The sequence below is a fragment of the Bidens hawaiensis genome, unplaced genomic scaffold (assembly GCF_021521415.1).
Source record: "Bidens hawaiensis isolate Kalapana, Puna unplaced genomic scaffold, B.hawaiensis_p1.1 tig00060028_1, whole genome shotgun sequence".
Lineage (NCBI taxonomy): Eukaryota > Viridiplantae > Streptophyta > Magnoliopsida > Asterales > Asteraceae > Bidens > Bidens hawaiensis.
Window position 1 is genome coordinate 40,766 of NW_027506453.1, and position 20,058 is coordinate 60,823.

The window sequence follows — 20,058 nt, forward strand, 5'->3', positions numbered from 1 at the left end:
TCGCCGAAGACATGATAGCGAACACCGACGATGCGTTACTGAAACAAATAGGATAATGACACGTGGCCGCTATCATTATGTGTTTTAAACCATAGAGAGTTAACATGCCACCATCTCACAAACATTTGGACTAGATTTACAATTTATAAAATTAAATAACCAAACTTGCAAATCCATCAAACCACAACAACAATTTATGCAATTCACTCTCAAAAAAATCAACTTAAAATATTCCAAAACCAATCAAACTTTTTCAATCACACTTTATAAATCAATACCCCCCCCCCCCCAACCCCACTTACCACTCCACCTCTCTCCTCATCTCTCATCCATCTTTCAACACCATGAACCTCTCTTCAGTGGCTTCAATAATCTCTATACTCTTCACACTCTTCACCATCTCCTTAGCTTCAGACATGTCCATCATAACCTACGACAACACACACACTTCCACCACATGGCGCACTGACGACGAAGTCAACGCCCTCTACAACTCATTCCTCGTACAACACGGCAAAACATACAACGCTGTCGGAGAAAAAGACCGTAGGTTCCAGATCTTCAAAGACAACCTTAGGTTCATCGATGAACATAACGCTGGTGGCCACTCCTATAAGCTTGGAGTTAATAAGTTTGCTGATCTGACTAACGAAGAGTACCGTATGACTTATACTGGTGTTAAGAAGATTGATGGTAAGAAGAAGACGTTGGTGAATAAGGGTAAGAGTGATCGGTATGCTTTTAGATCGGGTGATTCGTTGCCGGATGCCGTTGACTGGAGAGATCACGGTGCTGTTACTGAGGTTAAAGATCAAGGAAGCTGCGGTTAGTTGTTGTTTTGTTTGTCGTGGTTTACTGGATTTTCATTATTATTTCAGTTTAATTAGATAGATTGTTATAGTTAAAGTATATCATGATTAACATATAGTGTACAGCTAATCACCATAATTTACGGTATGTGTGTCTGGTAATTAATCCCTTAATTTACCTTTTCTAGAATAACATAAGGGAAAATTACCAAAATAATAATCTTAACCATTTTTTAATAAGAAAATTACTCCCTCTCTCCCGTGTCCATATTTACTTTTTTATTTGTCCCATTGCAAGTGTAACTATTAAAATTTATTAGTTAATTTTCAAGTTTACCCTTTAAACACACACATCTAAAATTAATAAACAATATTGATGGACTCACTTTTCAAGGTCATTACCGTCATTTGGTAAGAAAAAAAAATGTAATCATTCAACCCACCTTAAACTTTGTGTTTTTCAAACTTGGACACTTAATAGGACGGGAAGAGTATCAAAATGATCTATTTGAAGTGAGAGATTCTTATATTATTATACAGATCCGCCCTTTTGAAAATTTCCAAGGAAGATCCAATATCGTCTTTTCGACAGTGAATAAGGAACTGTCATGTAGCTTCAAATGATGGGGAACCACATGGCGGTTACTAATTGGGTCGTTTGAATCTCATTTGTGATTGGGTCATTTTTGGAATCTCCCACTTCAAATGAGTTATTTTGGGAATTTTTCTTTTTTTAGATAGACACAAAATTTTAGCATGTGTCTACCACATTTCTCTTTTGGACCGATCAGGTTGTGTGAAGTTGGACTACCTGGCTATGGAGGGTAAGCCTTAGCCAGCCCTTTTTGGGATATGAAAATATGAAACTGAGGGATCCACATTTTTACCGAGTTGTCAAGTGTCACTTGTAGGCTAAGTTTAGTCTATTGGTGACACGTGTTAACCTAAATCCGGGCTCATCATTCTTTTTTATGATTTTCAATGCAAAAAAAAAGAGCTGGTTAAGGCTTAGCTTAGCAGGCTAGTTTGACATGGCGACTTCTCCTTATATAAATAAGATGAGAATTGTAAACTTAAATTGAATATTATTCGAATTTCAGGAAGTTGTTGGGCATTCTCGGCCACAGGATCAGTGGAAGGGATCAACCAGATCGTGACTGGTGATTTGATCTCAGTTTCAGAGCAAGAATTGGTAAATTGTGATACATCTTACAATGAAGGATGTAATGGAGGTCTTATGGACTATGCTTTCGAGTTCATAATAAATAATGGTGGTATTGACACGGAAGAAGATTACCCCTACATGGGTGTAGATGGCAGATGCGACGCCAACAAGGTATTGTGTATTATTGATCAACTATTTATATTCTGATTACAACAATATATTCTAATTATAGTAATAATATGACAATAACTCAATAAGCCTTAACTAACATATTATGTGTCATGTGTATAGAAAAATGCAAAGGTTGTTACGATTGATGGTTATGAAGATGTCCCAGTGAACGACGAATCATCACTCAAAAAGGCGGCTGCAAACCAACCGATAGCCGTAGCCATTGAAGCCGGTGGCAGGGAATTCCAGTTCTACACTTCGGGTATCTTCACTGGCTCATGTGGAACTGCTCTAGACCATGGTGTGCTAGTAGTCGGGTACGGGACAGAAAATGGAAAAGACTATTGGATTGTAAAAAACTCATGGGGCGCGACATGGGGAGAGTCTGGTTACTTAAGGATGGAAAGAAACATTAAAGAGAATACAGGGAAGTGCGGTATTGCAATGGAGGCTTCATACGCAATTAAGACGGGTGCTAACCCACCAAACCCGGGTCCCACTCCACCGTCTCCACCCTCACCTGAAGTGGTGTGTGATGAGTATAGTACTTGCCCTGAAAGTACAACTTGCTGTTGTATCTATGAATATTATAACTACTGTTTTGTTTGGGGGTGTTGTCCGTTAGAGGGCGCGGCTTGCTGTGATGATCATTACAGTTGTTGCCCACATGATTATCCTATTTGCGATGTTCGACGTGGTACCTGCTCAAAGGTAAGTTCATAAGTTAATGAATGTTGATTATGTTTTTTGTTTGGTATGTTTTAAGGTTTGTTGACTTGATTAATATTTGATGAATTTTGTAACAGAGTAAGAACAGCCCATTGGAGGTCAGTGCGCTCAAGAGGATTCTCGCAACGCCAACGAAGTTGAAGAGGAACAGCGTTTTAGTTGGTGATTTACACGAAATCTGATGGATGCTTTTGTTGATCAGATTTTATATTTGTAAATATTGTTGAATTATTTCTTGTATCATCATTTGGATTCCTGGTATTTGAACAATTTGCAATTCTGGTTGCAATCATAATTCGAATCTTGTTGTTGGGGCTTTAAATTACATGTAATCTCGTATGAAATTTGGTTCCAGTTACATGTAACTCGCACACTTCAAATCGTGTAACATGAACATAATTCGTTAAGCACATATCTAAATATGTCAATTATCAAGTTGCAAACATGTTAATCGGGTTGGTGGGTTGTAAAAAACGAGTTATATGGGTAGTTGGTCTAGTTGTTTATTTAACTTGTTAATTATGTCAATCTGGATATGACCCGGTTATTTAAATCGGCCATTGAGAAAACAACCCATTTATTAAACGGAATAGATAAATGGAGTTATAGAGATGTCAATGTTGTTTGTGTTGGAGATGATATTTGTGTTATTTTGGGACCTACAAATAGATAGTTTAACGTTTGGGTCCTTATAAATAGATTCTCATTTGGATGATTGGATAACGGATGTAATGTAGCCATCTTCCTTTCCTTTCTGTGGTTGTAAAGTTGGGGTCGTCCAAACCGCTCGTCGCTCGAACTCGCTCGCCGCTCGTTTGGAAACTGCTCGGAAAATGCTCGCTCGTTTTTTCGCTCGATTGTAAACGAGCCGCTCTGCTCGATTCGGTTTGCAAACGAGCCAAGCAACGAGCAAAGGCCTGATCGGTTCGGTTCGGCTCGAATATAATTTATTTTATATATAATTATATATGAACAAATATATAAATATATAGACAAAACACATAAATATAAGCTTACAGTTTTTTTAACCCCTTTAAATTTTTCCTATTTCGTCAATGTTATAATTTTATTTGTTCCCTTCAAGTTTTTAAAATACTAGAAGTGTGTTTATATGATCATTTTATCTCACTTCAAACTTACTTTTAATAAAAATTTACAATCTATTACACGTTTGTCTAAAAACTACTAATTTATTTATAAAATTATAATTTACAACCTTTAAACTTGTTTCTTGTTGAAAATTTTAAAGTGAAAAGGAAATAAATCATGCTCGAAATCGCTCGATGTTCGATCGAAAAATGATCGATTCGATTTTGGCTCGTTTCGGTTTTCGCTCGGTTCGAATTTCAGCCGTTCGGTTCGGTTGTAAACGAGCCAAGCAACGAGCAAGGCTTCGCTCGGTTCGGCTCGTGAACAGCCCTATTGTAAACAGATCTGGGCTTATCGGGTCATAAACTGGGCTTTCAATTTGGACTTCTTGGCTCAAATTTGTTCGGGATAAAAGTTGTGACTGCGACTCTGTGAGTTTAGGGATGTTCACGAACCGAATCGAAACGAACGCGGACATACTCATACTTGGTTTGGTTTGAAAGCAAGCCGCACCGACCGGATTGGATTTAAAGAAACAAGCGATATCTTTTATGCTTGAATTTGGTTTGGTTTGAAACCGAGCGGCCTGGTTTGGCTTGGTTTTGTTTGATTTCGTACAAAGTTTCCTATTTTAAATTTCTAAAATTTCAATATATCATTAATTCAAAACTTTCAGCTCTAAATTGTCTAAATTTCTAGCTTTAAAATGTCTAAACTTTCTCATTTTATCTTTTCTTTCTTTTCTTTCCATTTCTTTCCAAATTGAAAAAAAAACATTTCCTGCCAACTTGTTATTTAATTCTCTTTGTTTTCTTTCCGTCTATTTTCTTTTCTTTCATTTAATTAAACTCATGAACAAAATTTTCTCTAATTTCCTTTCTTTTCCTTCCCTTAAAAAACCCTATGAAACACAATAATATTTTTCTTTCCTTCAATTTCATTTCTATTCCACCATTAGATTAACTCGGGAACAGAGCATAAAGGATTTTATTAAGTGAATGACTTTGAATACTTCTTGATATTCTACAATCATAAAGGGCTTTGTCGTGTGTTTTTTAACTAATTTAGTTTGGTGGCATCAATGTGTCTCCCAAAGGTTCACGTCACTTACCAACCTCTCATTATCCAAGTTCGATCCTAGATAGCCCCCCCCCCCCCCCCCAATTGCTTTAACACACTTGCCTTAGAAATGTTACGTATTGCTTGTATAGATAAAAATAATGATGCAACAAACTAAAGTAAAAATATTATATATTTTTATCCTTTGCACAGGAGTCATAGAGTGAAACATCGAAAAACAATAATGAATCAATCAACATTATGTATTTACCAAGGCTTCTAAGTTCGTCTATCGTTGTTAGTTTAAGATTAATCTTTAAATGATATATGTGCATTTTTACCATTAAAAAAAAGACTTTTTATTATAGTTACTTGCAATTTGCATAGATGAAGGATTATACATGCAAGAATTATAAAGTGGAATAGTAATCGCGTGAGAGTTAAAAAACTTGTTAAAAATTACATTAATTTCCAATTAAATCCTCCATATTTTTCTAATGTTCTCATGTTTGGACAATTAGTTCACACCACCACGCCTCCCCCCCACCGCCTTATCAAGCCAGATTCATGGGTTAGTATTCCTGGTTCGTTGGCAAGTTGCTACTTTCAATCTATGCTTCCAACGGTCGGAACCCTACATGTCTTTCCTATCTTTAAACGGTCAATTCCTTCCATTAAGGATTCAATCTCTCAAATTGATCATAAGGCAGCGCTATAAAAAGGAGTCATGATTGATTCGTTAAGAGATAAATTCTCTATCAATGTTGTTTTTTATTTTTTTATTATTATTATTATTATTTTGTATTTCAATCGGTTTCATCCGATTAGGTTTTCTCGGTCGAAGTTCGGATTCTTTGTTTTCAAGTATTGTAATTCCTAAATTCAATAAACCATCTTGAGAGCTTCGATGGAAAGTTTTTAAAAATAAAATTTGACTTTAATCTATGAAATTCTCACAATCTTGAGTTAGGGTTTCAAGTCACTTTAATCAAGCAACCAAGTTCGGCTTGATCTAATTAAAGTTGAATTTATATGAAGCTCAAGTTAAAGCTTAAAATATATAATGAGCTGAACTTGAGCTTATAAGTATATTACTCTCAAGTTATCGAGCTTTATGTAATATACAAGTGAATATACGAAACCCAAAAAGAAGCTTCAAAGCTTTCCCTCACGTGCAAAATTTAATGTAAATGAATAATGGGAAAATTAATTGTACAAAATGCACTACAAAACAAAGAATTAGTTCCTAACTAACCCAGTAGCAAGAACCTTCTAGTCTTGTTGACACGCATTGCCAACACGGAAAAAACGTCGTTTGACAACGTCAAATTTTTGGTGTGCTTGATGAATTTTAAATTAACGTTTTGCCTTGAATAAGATAAGAACAAGTCAACCTTGGAATAAAGTTGTAGCTCAACACCTACTGGTTTCCAACTAGACTGAATTATCTATATATATGACCAGTACCATTCACTGATCTTTAGATCATAAAACTATCATCTAATAATAGTCAACTACTACTCATCTCCTCCACCCATCACCATGGATACTAAATATGCTCCACCTGCAGGCTACCCTGCTGTCCCACCGCCAGGTCCTACCGCGCCCTACACAAACGCACCGTCTATCTACCCGATGGCTCCTGCTGGTGTTTGCGCATCTTACCCTCCAAATTCAACATATCCTCCTCCTGCTGGATACCCTCCATCTTCTGGTAACTCAACTTACCCTCCTGGTTCGTCTCCCTTTCAAAGTTTGGTTCCCAGCACCACCACATATCCATTGCAGGCAACATATCCACCATCAGCCGCCACGTATCCACCACAGACAGGATATCCGCCATCAGCCGCCACGTATCCACCACAGACAGGATATCCGCCATCAGCCTCCACGTATCCACCACAGACAGGATATCCGCCATCAGCCTCCACGTATCCACAGCAGACAACATATCCACCATCAGCCTCCACATATCCACCGCAGACAACGTATCCACCATCAGCCGCCACGTATGCGCCACAGACAGCATATCCAGCACCACAAGTGTATCCTACCCAACAAGCACCAGGAGTGTACCCACCACCTCCATATATTGAAATATATCCGCCACCACCGCGTTACTAAATACTAGTTTCTGGTACTTTTTATCACTGGACAAAATAATGCTCAACTTGAGGATACACAGCATTCGATTTACCTTCTACTTTGTGTATATGTTGTTTAAGTTGATTGATTGATATAAATTAGTTATATATCATGTATAAATTTGTATTTATTTGTTTCCATCATGAAAATTTTCAAATATCAAATGAGATTGTGACTGCATCATGTGACTTATAATCTACAGAATCATGTGAATCATCCATTGGCTTACAAAATAATTACTCAATTAATGCCTTAATGGTATAATAACAACAAGAAGTGAGTGGTTGGCCAAGAGTATTGTCCAACTTTTCATTGATATACTCAATACTTTATTTCACAAGTTCAACAACATTAGCATATACTTAATAATGGCATAATGCACATAGTCATCAATCATCATATGTCTTTAATGATTAATTGAAACCAAACAAATCAGCTTATCATATATGAAAACAACAAACAACAAAGATCAAATTTGATTAAAATGCCATCAATGCAGACCAGCTTTAGTAAGCAAACAAGGCAGAATACACAACAAACACATAAGCACTCAAATCACAAAGTTAAAAACAAGACAGTATAACAAACCATCAATGGCACCTTGAACCACCGCCGAAGCTTGACCACTTCCTAAACGTGCAAGACACTAAATTTCTGCCAGCAATAAGGCCCAATCGAGCCTTGAATGATGTTGATCTACTAGTGCTACTGGAAGCAACAGCAGCATTACCATTACCAGCTCCTTCAATCTGGTTAACTGCAATAGGGTTTTCATCTTGAACACCATCACTACCCGCATCTTGACTATCAACTTCCGCAGAGTCCAAATTCACCGCCAACGACTCCCTACTAGCCCTCAACCAACCAGCACCATCACCCGTCACTCCACGACACTTCTTCACCTTCACTTTCACCAAATTAGGACACCCATTAGCAAGCGCTTCCATTCCATGATCAGACACCGGACAACTCTTAATACAAAGCTTCTTCAAAGCCGCACATTTCTCAGCAATGCACGAAATCTCATCATCCCCAACAGTCTCACTCCCACACAACGCCAATCGCTCTAGCTTCAAGCAATTCGTAGCTAAAAGCTCCAAACTCACACGAGTCGAATTAACCCCAATTAACACCAATTCCTGAAGATTCGGGCAATGTTTCGACACACCAATCAACCCATCATCGTTAATCCTATTCGTCTTCCAACCGTCAATATGAAGCTTCCTCAAAAGCTTACAGCTCTCAGCAACCGTAACCAAACCCAAATTCGAACAATCCGGCGTTTTCAAAATATGCAGTATTTCCAAATTCCGACAATTCGACAACGCCCCAAGGCCCGCATCACTCATCTGTAACCTCTCCAAATGAACCTCAACCAATCCGTTAACACGATCCGTAACCAACTCCAGTAACCTATCCCAATCTCCAGAACACCTAAACAGCTTCAACGTCTTCAAATTCTTCGACGCCATTATTAGCGGTCCGAAACACTGCGCGTTATAAAGATCCTTCAAACATATAAACTTAAGCGACGACGCCGCTACACCCGGTCCCACCGGCTCCATCACCACATTACCATTCCCATTCCCGTTACTAATATCGCGTAACCGTTTCACCGACAACTCCTCAAGAGACGAACAATTATCCACCACAGCGTTCATTCCTTTCGCACCGAAAGTACACGATCCACACGAAAGCCTCTTCAAACCTTTACAATTCTTAGCAAAACTAGCCATACCTAAATCGGTCAACTGTCTACACGAACGAAGCTTCAGGCGCGTGAGATTCCGACACCGTTGAGATATTAACACAAGCGCGTCGTCGTCGATGCTTACAGATCTACGGTCACATTTCAACGATAATTTTGTTACCGAGTCAAACCGGTTAAACAGTGACGGTACGGCGGATACGAGTTCCGATTGTGCGTTGAGTGTAATCCGGTGACGGCTTTGTCCTTCAATCTCTAACCACCGCCGGCACACGAGCGAACACTGTTTCCGGTCACCGGATCCGAGAAACTGGAACACGGTAGCTAAACACGCGTCCGGTAGAATCGATATATCACCGTAATCAGTGACGTCATCCGTTACGTCATCATCGCCAATCTGTTTTTCCGTTAGAAACGTACGTAATTCCTTCGGATCTGTAACCGGATCTTTAACGACCGTCATGGATCTGGAATTGTGACTGACGGCGTTATCACAGCGGCGGATAACGGACTGTGAGTGTCCCATTCAACACCGGAGCGGTTGTGGACGTGAAATGTGGATTAAACGCGGATTTGAAATATTATGTTATGGATATTGTGAGGGGGTTGAATAAGGAAGAGTGTTGGGAAAGTATGGTGGGGTTTACAGATGGACGGTTGGGATTTAAGTGGTGTGTGATTGTGGAGGGGTGTATGGTAAAGGTGGTGAAGGCGCATTCAGTGGAACATGACTGGGGTTATTAGCGTGACTGAGACTATTATACTTTTATTATCATACGGTGGTCAGGAGATGTCACCATGTGACGGAACATATTGTCATGATGTATACAAGCAGGTTAACTTTTAAAACTGGGAATTTGTTTTAAAGGAATTAGAAATGTTACTGTTATAAACAAAAATAATAATGATTAATTGTTCTAATAACAGTCAATTGTAGTATATAATTCCTCATAATATTCTAATTTCTCTTCTGCTTAATTCATGCTACAACATTTTCAAAACATTTAATGACCATTTACAACAATATAATAGTTATAATATATTTATACTCAATGTAGTATACCTTACTTTTACTTTTTATTAGGAAAGTCGACATTTTTAACAATAAAGACTTGTGAATCAATTTGAATATCATTTCAAAAAACTTTTAAACATTAAAATCTTGATTAATTATACATAAAAAATTTGGAGTCGAACAATTCATGTTTCTTTTTGAAAAATAATAAATCCGAGTTGGTTGTTTTTGAAAACCGTCAGTTCCAGTTTTTTTTACTTAATAATCAATTACAACAAAAAAGAAATATGATAATGTACAAAAACAACTTTTTCTGTCAGTTACTTTCATACTATCATATGTCATGCATTTAATAGAATATTTTCTGAGTTTTATTATTGTTGTGAATCCGTTTATATCCATTTTTACTGCTTCTTCGAACTCATAATAATATTAAATTTGTAGCAATGTTTAATCTGTTTCTATGTTTTTTATATAAATGTAAATTTGAGATTCTACACTTCTTATTATTTATACTATATATTTCATTTTTTTACCTTTAATTTTATGTTTTTATTTTAACTAATGGACTTTATTAATTTATTTCATTTAAAAAATCATGTTTAATACACGAATTCAAAAGCTAGTTACATATAAAAATACAGGTTTATTCTAGCATTATTTCTTTCTCTGTAATTTAAAATGCTTATTGGTTATCATATAATTGGGTGCTTAACTAATTAGTTTTATAGGTGTTTTAAAGGTGGGGAATGAAAATATGAAATGGAGTTGTATTTTTAGATGATTTTCATATATTTTAAGGATGCGAACGATAACCAGGGAATGATTTAAAATAAGTTCCATTGAAAAGCCCAATTTTTATTACTGGCATGAGCATTTAGTTGTCTACAACTAAGTGTGTCACAAAGCCCACTTAGAAGCTCAATAGTAAAAGCCCAATTTTTAGGGTCATATTTATATGAACTAATTATGTATTTATGAATACGTATTAGTGTATTACAAAAATTATATCATCATTCTCATTTGAATTGAATCGAAAATTAAAAAATCATATTTGTACAAACTGAACAAGTTGTATCATTAGTCGAATCTAAAGCAAACTCTAAAAATTTAACATGAACTCAAAAATCATGTCAGACACATGAACCTGAACATGATCCTTTAACATCTTTTTGCTTTTATGTTTTAGCGCCACGTTAAAAAATCGCACCACATGGATTATCCCTTATACACTACGTTGTGGGAATACTTTAGCATCAACGATTGATACACTGGCTTTGAGATTAGCCCATACTTACCTTATTCAACAACTCTATATTTCAAGGTATCATTCACTTGTTTTCATCGGCCATCGCTATTACGTGATCCATTTCTTGCATCTCTGCCAACAACATGTTTTGAGAGTATTACATATTAATTGTGAATAGAAAAATAACTCCACAATTAAACAGGGTTATAGGAGTAAATCGACAACATTATTTGAGTGTTCTAAATTTAATCATAACAAAACAAAGAGTAAATTGTGATTTCCGTTCATGTGGTTTGTCTAAATATGCGATTTTAGTCAAATAGTTTTAAGTTTGCGATTTCCGTCCCTATGATTTCTTTTCACTTGCAAGTTGCAATTAAACCTAAATTCATTAACTCCGTTAAGTCTGGTTGTTAAACCATCAGCGTACCCCTTACGTGATGGACAGTTTGTCCTTTTTCTCCCCAAATAAACCTCAATCATAATTCACAAGCCCCCTCTTGTGAGGGGCTGAGGTGTATTTGAGGGGAAAAGACAAAACTGTCCCCAACGTGAATGACACGCTAATGAGTTTAACGACCAGACTTAACGAGATTAGTGAATTCGAGTTTAATTGCAAATGAAATGAAATCACATAGAAAAAAAATCGCAAATTTAAAACTATAAAATTAAAACAACATATTTGGAACAAACACAATGACAAAACCGTATTTCACTCAAAAACTAATAATAAAATAATTAACATATCACGATTATTAAAATATCATAAAACAAGATATAATAACCAGACCGAGGATTCGAATGCAGTAAGCTGAGTGTGACCGACTGACGATGGCAGCAGCACCGGTACTGGGGCGAGCCATCCCTCAGCTCCGGCTCCGTTTCCACCACCCAACGCTTCCGGCTGCAATATGTTTCCTAATAAGAAGACCTTCCTACACTACCACCGCCACCGAGTCTCCTCGTCCAATTAGAAACAACCCACCTCCTCCTATTACTACCACTACACACGATAACAACAACAACAACAACAACAACAACAACAACAACAAAGGCTCTTTGTTAACCGCTAAACGCAATCCACCACCCAAGGACCCTAAACGAGAGCATGATCCTGATTACCGCAAATGGAAGGATAAAGAAGCCGAGATATTTCTCGATATTGACCCTATCACTCTCCTCATTAAACATATTCTTCACTCGGACAGGTATTTTAGAACAATTGAGCCTTGTTGTTTTACTTTAAGTGGCTTTAGTTATGTTTGCTAGATGATAGTAATCTTGTTAAATTAGGTTTTCTGAAATTGGTCAATACTATGGCATTTTGGGAAGGCATATAGTAATCTTGTAATAGATTGACTAGAGCATGGTTAATGTGTTTTAGGGATAGGGATAAAATCTAGGGAGCATGATGGCTGCTAATCCGTGGCGGATCCAGAAAATTTAGCCAGTGGGTGCAAAAAAAAGTTCAACCTAGAAACTCGTCAATTCAAACTAAAGCAAGCCAAACCAAAATGGGTTGGGTCAAACCAAAACGGGCTGAGTAAAAAATTTACATTAAACAAACTACGTATATAAATGTAAACAATAAATTTCATTAATGATAAATAAAATACATATTACAATTGACCTCTACGTGATTTCATCTGTTAAAAACAGTTAATTACAGTTTCATTCGTAACACTTAAAAGTGCTATTTTTTCAACACTACAAATTACACAAGCATTCAGAAAATCTTCACCAATTCGATTACGTAAATTCGTCTTTATGAACTTCATTGCCGAAAAACATCTCTCAACCGTTACGGTTGCAATGGGCAAAACTAATGTTAGTTTTAATAACCTATAAACCAAATGAAAAGAGATATGTTTCCTTGTTTCCATCATACCTCTAGCAAGATTCACAATACCTTTCAGATTAGCAAATATTTCATCTTTTCGCACACTAATAACGTACAAACTAAGTTGAGATGCAGAACAATTTTGTACCCATTATCAAAATCATAGGAATAAATCTCACACAATCTCATTAACTTTGATGCGTCAAACTTGGAAAATGAATCATACGGATTGAAAGCCAACATGTGTTGAAGTAAATCCGTGTTAAAGCGATCACCAAATTCTTGAATTTCCATATCGACAACACTATTGAAACAATCCGAATTATAATAATGTTTATTGGTGATTGTGTACCTTTGTCTTTTGTGTCTATAACCAGTGTCATCAACAACATGTGAAGTTGCCATCACCCTAATCTGTTCGCCTCTCACTAATTCCAAATTTTCAATTAAAATGGTTGAGCAAATAACTAATATGGGCTTAATTGTTATTGTTCATAACAAAATTTAATTTGGGCTTAAAATTTCTGGTTTAAAATTTAAAAAGTTAAGTTTGGGGCACTAAAAAAATTATGAATGGGTCACTAAATTTTTTTTGGATAGGTCACTTGAGTCTTTGGACTTAATATGTTACAAATTTATAAAGGAAACTATGGACTTGAGTGGGTGCAAACGCTCCCCCTGACTGAACACTGGATCCGCCCCTGCTGCTAATAGTTGTCACTAGAGTGTCACATTATGAGTTTTTGCCACTTAGATCATGTGTTATGGTTCATTTTCATCATTCTCCCTCATTCGCCACGTCCGCGCCACCTAAGTGTCAACTCAGCTTTTCCTCCGTCATTCAACCTCACCACTCAACCCTTGTGAGGTTGTTCACTATGGAGGGGGCTTTAAAGTCCCTCCACTCCTCCACAGTGCCACATCACTGTCACGTAGGATTGTTGCCCCTCTCCATAACGCCTCGCTATGGTTAGTTGCCTCTTTGTTGCCCCATTATATATATATATATATATATATATATAGGGGAAGGTTCATGTACATTTTAATCTTAACATGAGAACGTAGGAAATAATACCAGTTTATAAAAAAATGAGAGCGTAAAAAACAATACCATTTACAATACCAATATACGTAAACAATGATTTGTAATAACAAAGAAAAAAACCTAAAAATTACAACAAAAGAATCAAAATCAAGAACAAAATAATAACAACAAATACCAACAAATACTTATAACAGCAAAAGAAAAAAATCTAATAATAACAACAAAATATAAATCAACAAATACTTATAACGTCCCATAATCGAAAATTAGCAAATAGGAACAAAAAATAACAGCAAACACCTATGGGCGAACCACATTAAGCTATGGGAATTTTTTAGTTTTTTGATCCATGTTTTAGGCGGGTTGTCACATTAAGCTACCGTCATTGTCGTGTAAGGCATGAAGTAAACACATAGACCCCTTAATAAAATACTTGAATAACATAAAGTATTGTTTTTGTAGATGCTACTCATGTTGGTCTGGCATGAACATTCTTATTCTTCCCAACGATTTTTCTAACTTCTAAGTCTCTACCCTAAATATGTATCATGGCTTAGATTCTCATATCGAGTCTCAATTTTCTTTTGTTTGGCCTTTTGGAGGCAACAAAACCTTTATTTCACTATGTTTGAACACATATTTAACTTCTCATTGTAGGTCAAGTTATGGTTGCAAACACTTTGGTTTTATCGAGTTAAATGTTAGTTCAACCTGACTTAAATTTTTATGTGGCTTTTGAGCTCTACATGACATGTAACTCCTATAAGCACCATTAGATATTTGGTTACAAACAATTGAGAGTTATTCAAGCTCAAGCTCATTTAAGTCCAGCTATTTGTATTGAGCTTGACTCGAGTTTGCATATTAATTCCCCTTTGAGCTATCAAATCAAGTTTGATCTTAGGCTAAGGTGGTCGAGGTGAGCTTCAACTTAGCTTGACTCATTTGCAACTCTAGGTCACAACTCACAACTACATCATACAATCAGGGTGAACCACTGAACCTAGCTTGAGATTTCTCAAATTAAGCCTAGAGATTGCACATCTACATCTTTACTTTTGACGTTCGCCTGAAGATTAGTGTCGCGTCTTAACTCATCTAGGTTTTGGTGTTACAAAGATACTCTCCACCAGATTAAGTTGTAGATCTTTGTAATTTAGGTATCCCTTTGCGCTATTAAAGGGAATTGTATTATTGTTTACCACTTTAAATGCATGTAGCATTTACTTTAAAGTCAAAGTCATTACCCCTAAGTGAGATATCTGGTCAGATGATGACAAACAAGACGACTTGATTCAGTCGTCTTAACCAAGGATTTCAAGTTAGAGGAGTGTTAGATAGGGTTATAAAAAAACCCATGACTCATATATATGTTCCAATTTAAGGAGTATTAGATAGGGTTATAATAAGCCCATGACACACTTTTGTAGAATATGTATGTGTTCTCTATCTTATTGAGCAAGATCTATTTCCAACAAATGTTTTCATAGAATAGATAACATGCTATAGAGTATTGAAGTGTTTTACGTCGGGTAAGTTGCACTAATTTTGAAATGCATAACCCACTTCAAAACTACATAGTCTAAATCTATGTGGTAACGTAATGTCATGACTCATGACTCGTGAGGGTCGTGTTTTACTGTTTACCTTAACCAACCAAGCAACCTTATCCGTGCCTGATATTATGTTATGTCGATTCAAATAATCCGATACGGTGTGTAATCAAATATCTAAAAATGAGGCTATCTTTTATGTTATATTGGAGTTTCCACCATAACAGAGAATTCGAGACTAAGTGATATTTACTTCATGTTATGAAGGGTTTAAGATTAAATAAACTCTGATAGAATTCCTCAATTCCAAATAGACATCACATGTGCATAAGCTATAAAGCATAGTGAGAAACCACACGATTTTACTAAAAGCTCATACAACATAGTACATAAGATTGATTGTTTTAAAACAATATTATATCAAAATCATAAATTCATAACTATTCATTCTGAATCTAGTTCTTTACTTTATCAAGTATGCCTGTAACATGACATGTTTGTGTCTATCTTTAATTAAACATACATACTTTAGAAAAGACACATATGGTCCTTGTTTTGGAAATCACTTCTGACCTACTTTGAAGCCAATTGATCATTTTTGTAAAGTATTTATCTGTCAGGTATTGCGCATGCTCGATCACCTATACAAACCGATATTGTAATATCTTTAACTTTCAATATTACCTCAGGTGTCTAAACAGCTTCAAATCATTATGTTAACACTAGCTTAACAATCTCAATGTTAAAACCCAACAAAACCCCAAAATATGGGAATAACACACACACACTCCAAATCTAATGATAACACGAACAGTGAATGCATGGTTCCTTTCATTGGTAATCACTGTCTACTCATTATCTAAGCATAAAATTGACTCTTATCTACATATATACTCAAGAACATACTATAATGGATTGAAAAATGAGTCAAGAGTATTTAACAGTCAAATTATCATATTCAATATTTTTGCATAAACTACTATTAATATCAGTATTTAGCCGTCAAAGTAGTGCCAAACTTTTATTTGTCATTTAAATAAATTATCACATAACAGCCTGTAGCAGTCAAATTAATCATACTCACTAAGTAATTATCCTTTCTGCTACCAGGTATATGGATGGACAGCAACTTTCATCAACAGATGAGGAAATGGTGGTACAAAAGCTTCTTGTTTATCATCCTCACTCTGAAGATAAAATCGGGTGTGGCATTGATTCTATTATGGTAAGTTTTATAAAATCTGTTAATCTTTTCTTTATGAAGGCCTTAATAGTTGAGTGCATTTTGGTTTATATTTTTATTGTATCCCTGTTCTCATATTCCCACATCCCAACTAAGTTAAAATAATCATGGATGCTGATTCATTCATTGCATCTTTATATTATTTCATGGGCAAATTAAATAGTTATAGTTAGCCAATTACTACCTCTGGTCACACAATTTAACCCACTTTTGACTTCAAGATAGCAAATTATTTGCCATTAATAGTTACACAATCTTGATTTAAAAAAGTTTGTACAACCATAAAAGCTTTCTGTTGCATCTGTCACATCTGTTTTCCATCTTTTATCAATTAAGCCATTCATAATTTTTTCACTCCCTTAGTTGTTATTACACATCAACCTCGTACATACCCCAATTTTGACTAATTTTGACCCGGATGTACATGAAGTGCTTTCCGGATCACTTAGCAACCTCGCTCGTTTAGACGAAGTATACAAAATGTGTAGTGTGTATATAGGTTTGGATATCTTCAGAACTCTAAAAGCTTAGAAAATTCAAGAACTCCTAACAACCAATTATTTTATTAATTTATTTTTATATATTTAATATTATTTGGTTGTAGTTTTGTCATATAATTTTACTAGCTTTAGAAACCCGTGTATTACACGGGGTAAGTTAATGTATAAATTACAATAAATTTGATGATTTTTTTATTTTTATTTTTAATTTTGGTGCAACAACCCAATATCGACCGAATTCACGTCATGCTTTTAACATTTTTTTTCATAGGTCTATACAATTGTCAATACTATTCTAGGCTCCTACTGATTTGTTTTTTAGGTTTATTGTCGTTACAGTAAGGAACCTACATGACACCGACCGACCTCGTGTCATTGCCCCCACCGCAACGCGGTGGGTTTATTTCACCAAGTATTTTTATATTAATATTTATTTTGAAATAGAATGTAAAAGGAAAGTGAATATGACATATATTATGATCAATTAAGATCTTGGTTTTGGAGGGAAAAAAGTTGTGAGGTTGAACCACAAACTGACATGTGTCACAGTTATTTTCTTTTATTAGAATAGGAAGATGTAGTTTTGTGATTATTATATGTAATCACAAAAATAACCAATTTACATAGATGTAATCATAAAATTACATATAATAATTTACATGACTACCCTCAAATAAAGTGAAATATTATATAATATAATTAAATAAAATGATCGGTCGTTAAGTGTTCTTAAATTATTTGGAAGTTCCGAAATGCTCCTGAGCCTATATGTGTATGCATAAGTTATTCAAAGCAGAATTTGCTTGATCTTTGTTACCTTGTTATGTATAAACTGGTTAAGAAATAGCAATAATGCATTTCCATGAAAGGACATGTTTAATAGCGTATTAAGTCCACATGTAGCAAAGACCGGGTCGTCCATGGTTAGTTACTATACCTTGACATTTGCTAGCCTATTTAATTCTTTATACATCCTCCATGACATTCTTTATTAGTAACACCAAATAAAGTTGTTGATTAAATTGACATTAAGTTTAATTCAATTAAAGTCTTCAGAAATCTTGAGATGTTAATGGCCCACAACAGTTGTCGTGTACATCCCGGATCAAAAATCTTGACCATTTATTTATTACTTTTAACTGTAAACATTTTCTTAATCTTGAAGGTTGACCGGCACCCGCAGTTCAAAAATTCAAGATGCCTATTTGTTGTGAGAACCGATGGTGTATGGATCGATTTTTCTTACCAAAAATGCATTCGGGCTTACATTAGACAAAAATATCCTACATATGCTGAAAAATTCATCAAAGAACATTATAAACGCAGTAGTTGTTGATTACTGCCCGAACCCAAATTCATTGTCGGTAAACCGAATGACCATTTGGTTCGAACCATGAGACACTATTTTGGACTTTGATCACCCATCCAAATACAGTGGTGCTAGAGTTCACACACAGTTTGTCAATGGTGGTAGATAATAGTGGTTGAATGAAACAATTGAGTGGGAAAATGATTGAAGTTGAAAGATTTAAGATTTAAGATTTAATATTGTTGACTTGTGTTGATGTTTGTTTGACTTTAAGTGAACTGTGGGTATTTTTTTATGACTTAGTTGGAAATATAGTAAAGGAGTATATGGACTGGTCTGTTTTGGGTTGCAGTTGATGACCATAAAAGACAAATATTTAGAGCTTTATTTGCTTGCAGGCATGAACCTACTTTGTGAATGTTTGTTGTGTTGCTACAAATGCCATTATTAGTTAATATTTGTTTGAATCCACTGATAACAACTATGACCCACATATGTTTATTACTGTCAAAAACATCAATCCTCACACATTTAAATTGTGTAACTCTAACACGATTGTTTAAATCATTTAAATCATTGGTGGGCTGTAATTAAGTTATAAATGTGTTAATCGAGTTGGTGGGCTGTAAGAGATTGGGTTAAAGCGAAACCACACGTGGGTTAACAAGTCGACTTGTTTAATTAAACAGGTTAAACTCGATTACCACCTCTTTATTAAACATGTTAGAACTTAAAACTTGATTATTTTAGCGTCGTGACAAAAATTAGTATCCAAATTATATATGATTAATTTCATATACCTTCTTCCATAAGTTGAAAATTTCATATACATCCTTCTATTTGTTAAAAACCTGGCATACATTTATCCGGACACCATTTGAATTTTTGAAGACCTATTACCTATACAACCCGTAAAGGCCTATACGAGTCGCATAGGCCCAACATTTTGTTAGTTTATGTTAAGCACGTATCAGTTTGGGATTTTGTGCAAAATACTTTGTTCTCTCCATACACGTGTCAGACATGCATGGTCACATGTACAAGCCTATACCAGTCGTGTAAGTATATGCAAACATCACATGGGTGTGTGTATGTAACATACCTTCTATTAGTTACAAATTTCATGTGCATTCTTCTATAAGTAGAAAATTTCATAAGCATCTTTGTATGAAATTAAAACTGACATTATTTACTTGTGAAATTGACTTTATAACCTTTTTTACCCCCTACCCCTACCTTTCCTCAAATAACAATAATTCACCAATATGCAATCATTTCTTTGGAGGGAAAACCCACTCGTGGCCTCGTGGGTCGCATGCCTAGAATTATTTGTTTGCATGGAACAGCTTTTAACCATAAATCCACTGAGAGTCTGAGAAGTATTCAATTTTTGTTTTTGTCATTTTAAGTTGTTACTTATACAGTGAAT

General features: G+C 35.4%; 2 protein-coding genes and 1 pseudogene across 2 annotated transcripts; 2 read left to right on the forward strand and 1 right to left on the reverse strand.

Annotated features, from left to right (window-relative positions):
- Window positions 1–291: 291 nt before the first annotated feature.
- Window positions 292–3,199, forward strand: LOC143617891 (cysteine proteinase mucunain-like). Its single transcript, XM_077090293.1, has 4 exons — window positions 292–825; window positions 1,910–2,145; window positions 2,266–2,856; window positions 2,952–3,199. The coding sequence occupies exons 1-4, from the start codon at window positions 345–347 to the stop codon at window positions 3,054–3,056; spliced, it is 1,413 nt and encodes a 470-aa protein (XP_076946408.1). The 5' UTR covers window positions 292–344; the 3' UTR covers window positions 3,057–3,199.
- Window positions 3,200–7,621: 4,422 nt separating this feature from the next.
- LOC143617889 (F-box protein At1g47056 pseudogene) lies at window positions 7,622–9,401 on the reverse strand (annotated as a pseudogene).
- A 2,543-nt stretch (window positions 9,402–11,944) lies between these two features.
- On the forward strand, window positions 11,945–19,016 carry LOC143617892 (protein DCL homolog, chloroplastic-like). The gene is made up of 3 exons (XM_077090294.1): window positions 11,945–12,347; window positions 16,688–16,802; window positions 18,486–19,016. The coding sequence occupies exons 1-3, from the start codon at window positions 11,971–11,973 to the stop codon at window positions 18,654–18,656; spliced, it is 663 nt and encodes a 220-aa protein (XP_076946409.1). The 5' UTR covers window positions 11,945–11,970; the 3' UTR covers window positions 18,657–19,016.
- Window positions 19,017–20,058: the final 1,042 nt, after the last annotated feature.

What these genes read in the sequence shown, in the direction of transcription:
- LOC143617891 (XM_077090293.1), top strand. Translation starts at nt 345, where the DNA reads ATGAACCTCTCTTCAGTGGCTTCAATAATCTCTATACTCTTCACACTC. An exon ending in TAAAGATCAAGGAAGCTGCG is followed by an intron (nt 826 to 1,909) that starts GTTAGTTGTTGT and finishes TTCGAATTTCAG; the next exon opens with GAAGTTGTTGGGCATTCTCG. An exon ending in GACGTGGTACCTGCTCAAAG is followed by an intron (nt 2,857 to 2,951) that starts GTAAGTTCATAA and finishes ATTTTGTAACAG; the next exon opens with AGTAAGAACAGCCCATTGGA.
- LOC143617892 (XM_077090294.1), top strand. Translation starts at nt 11,971, where the DNA reads ATGGCAGCAGCACCGGTACTGGGGCGAGCCATCCCTCAGCTCCGGCTC. An exon ending in CATATTCTTCACTCGGACAG is followed by an intron (nt 12,348 to 16,687) that starts GTATTTTAGAAC and finishes TTCTGCTACCAG; the next exon opens with GTATATGGATGGACAGCAAC. An exon ending in GTGGCATTGATTCTATTATG is followed by an intron (nt 16,803 to 18,485) that starts GTAAGTTTTATA and finishes TTAATCTTGAAG; the next exon opens with GTTGACCGGCACCCGCAGTT.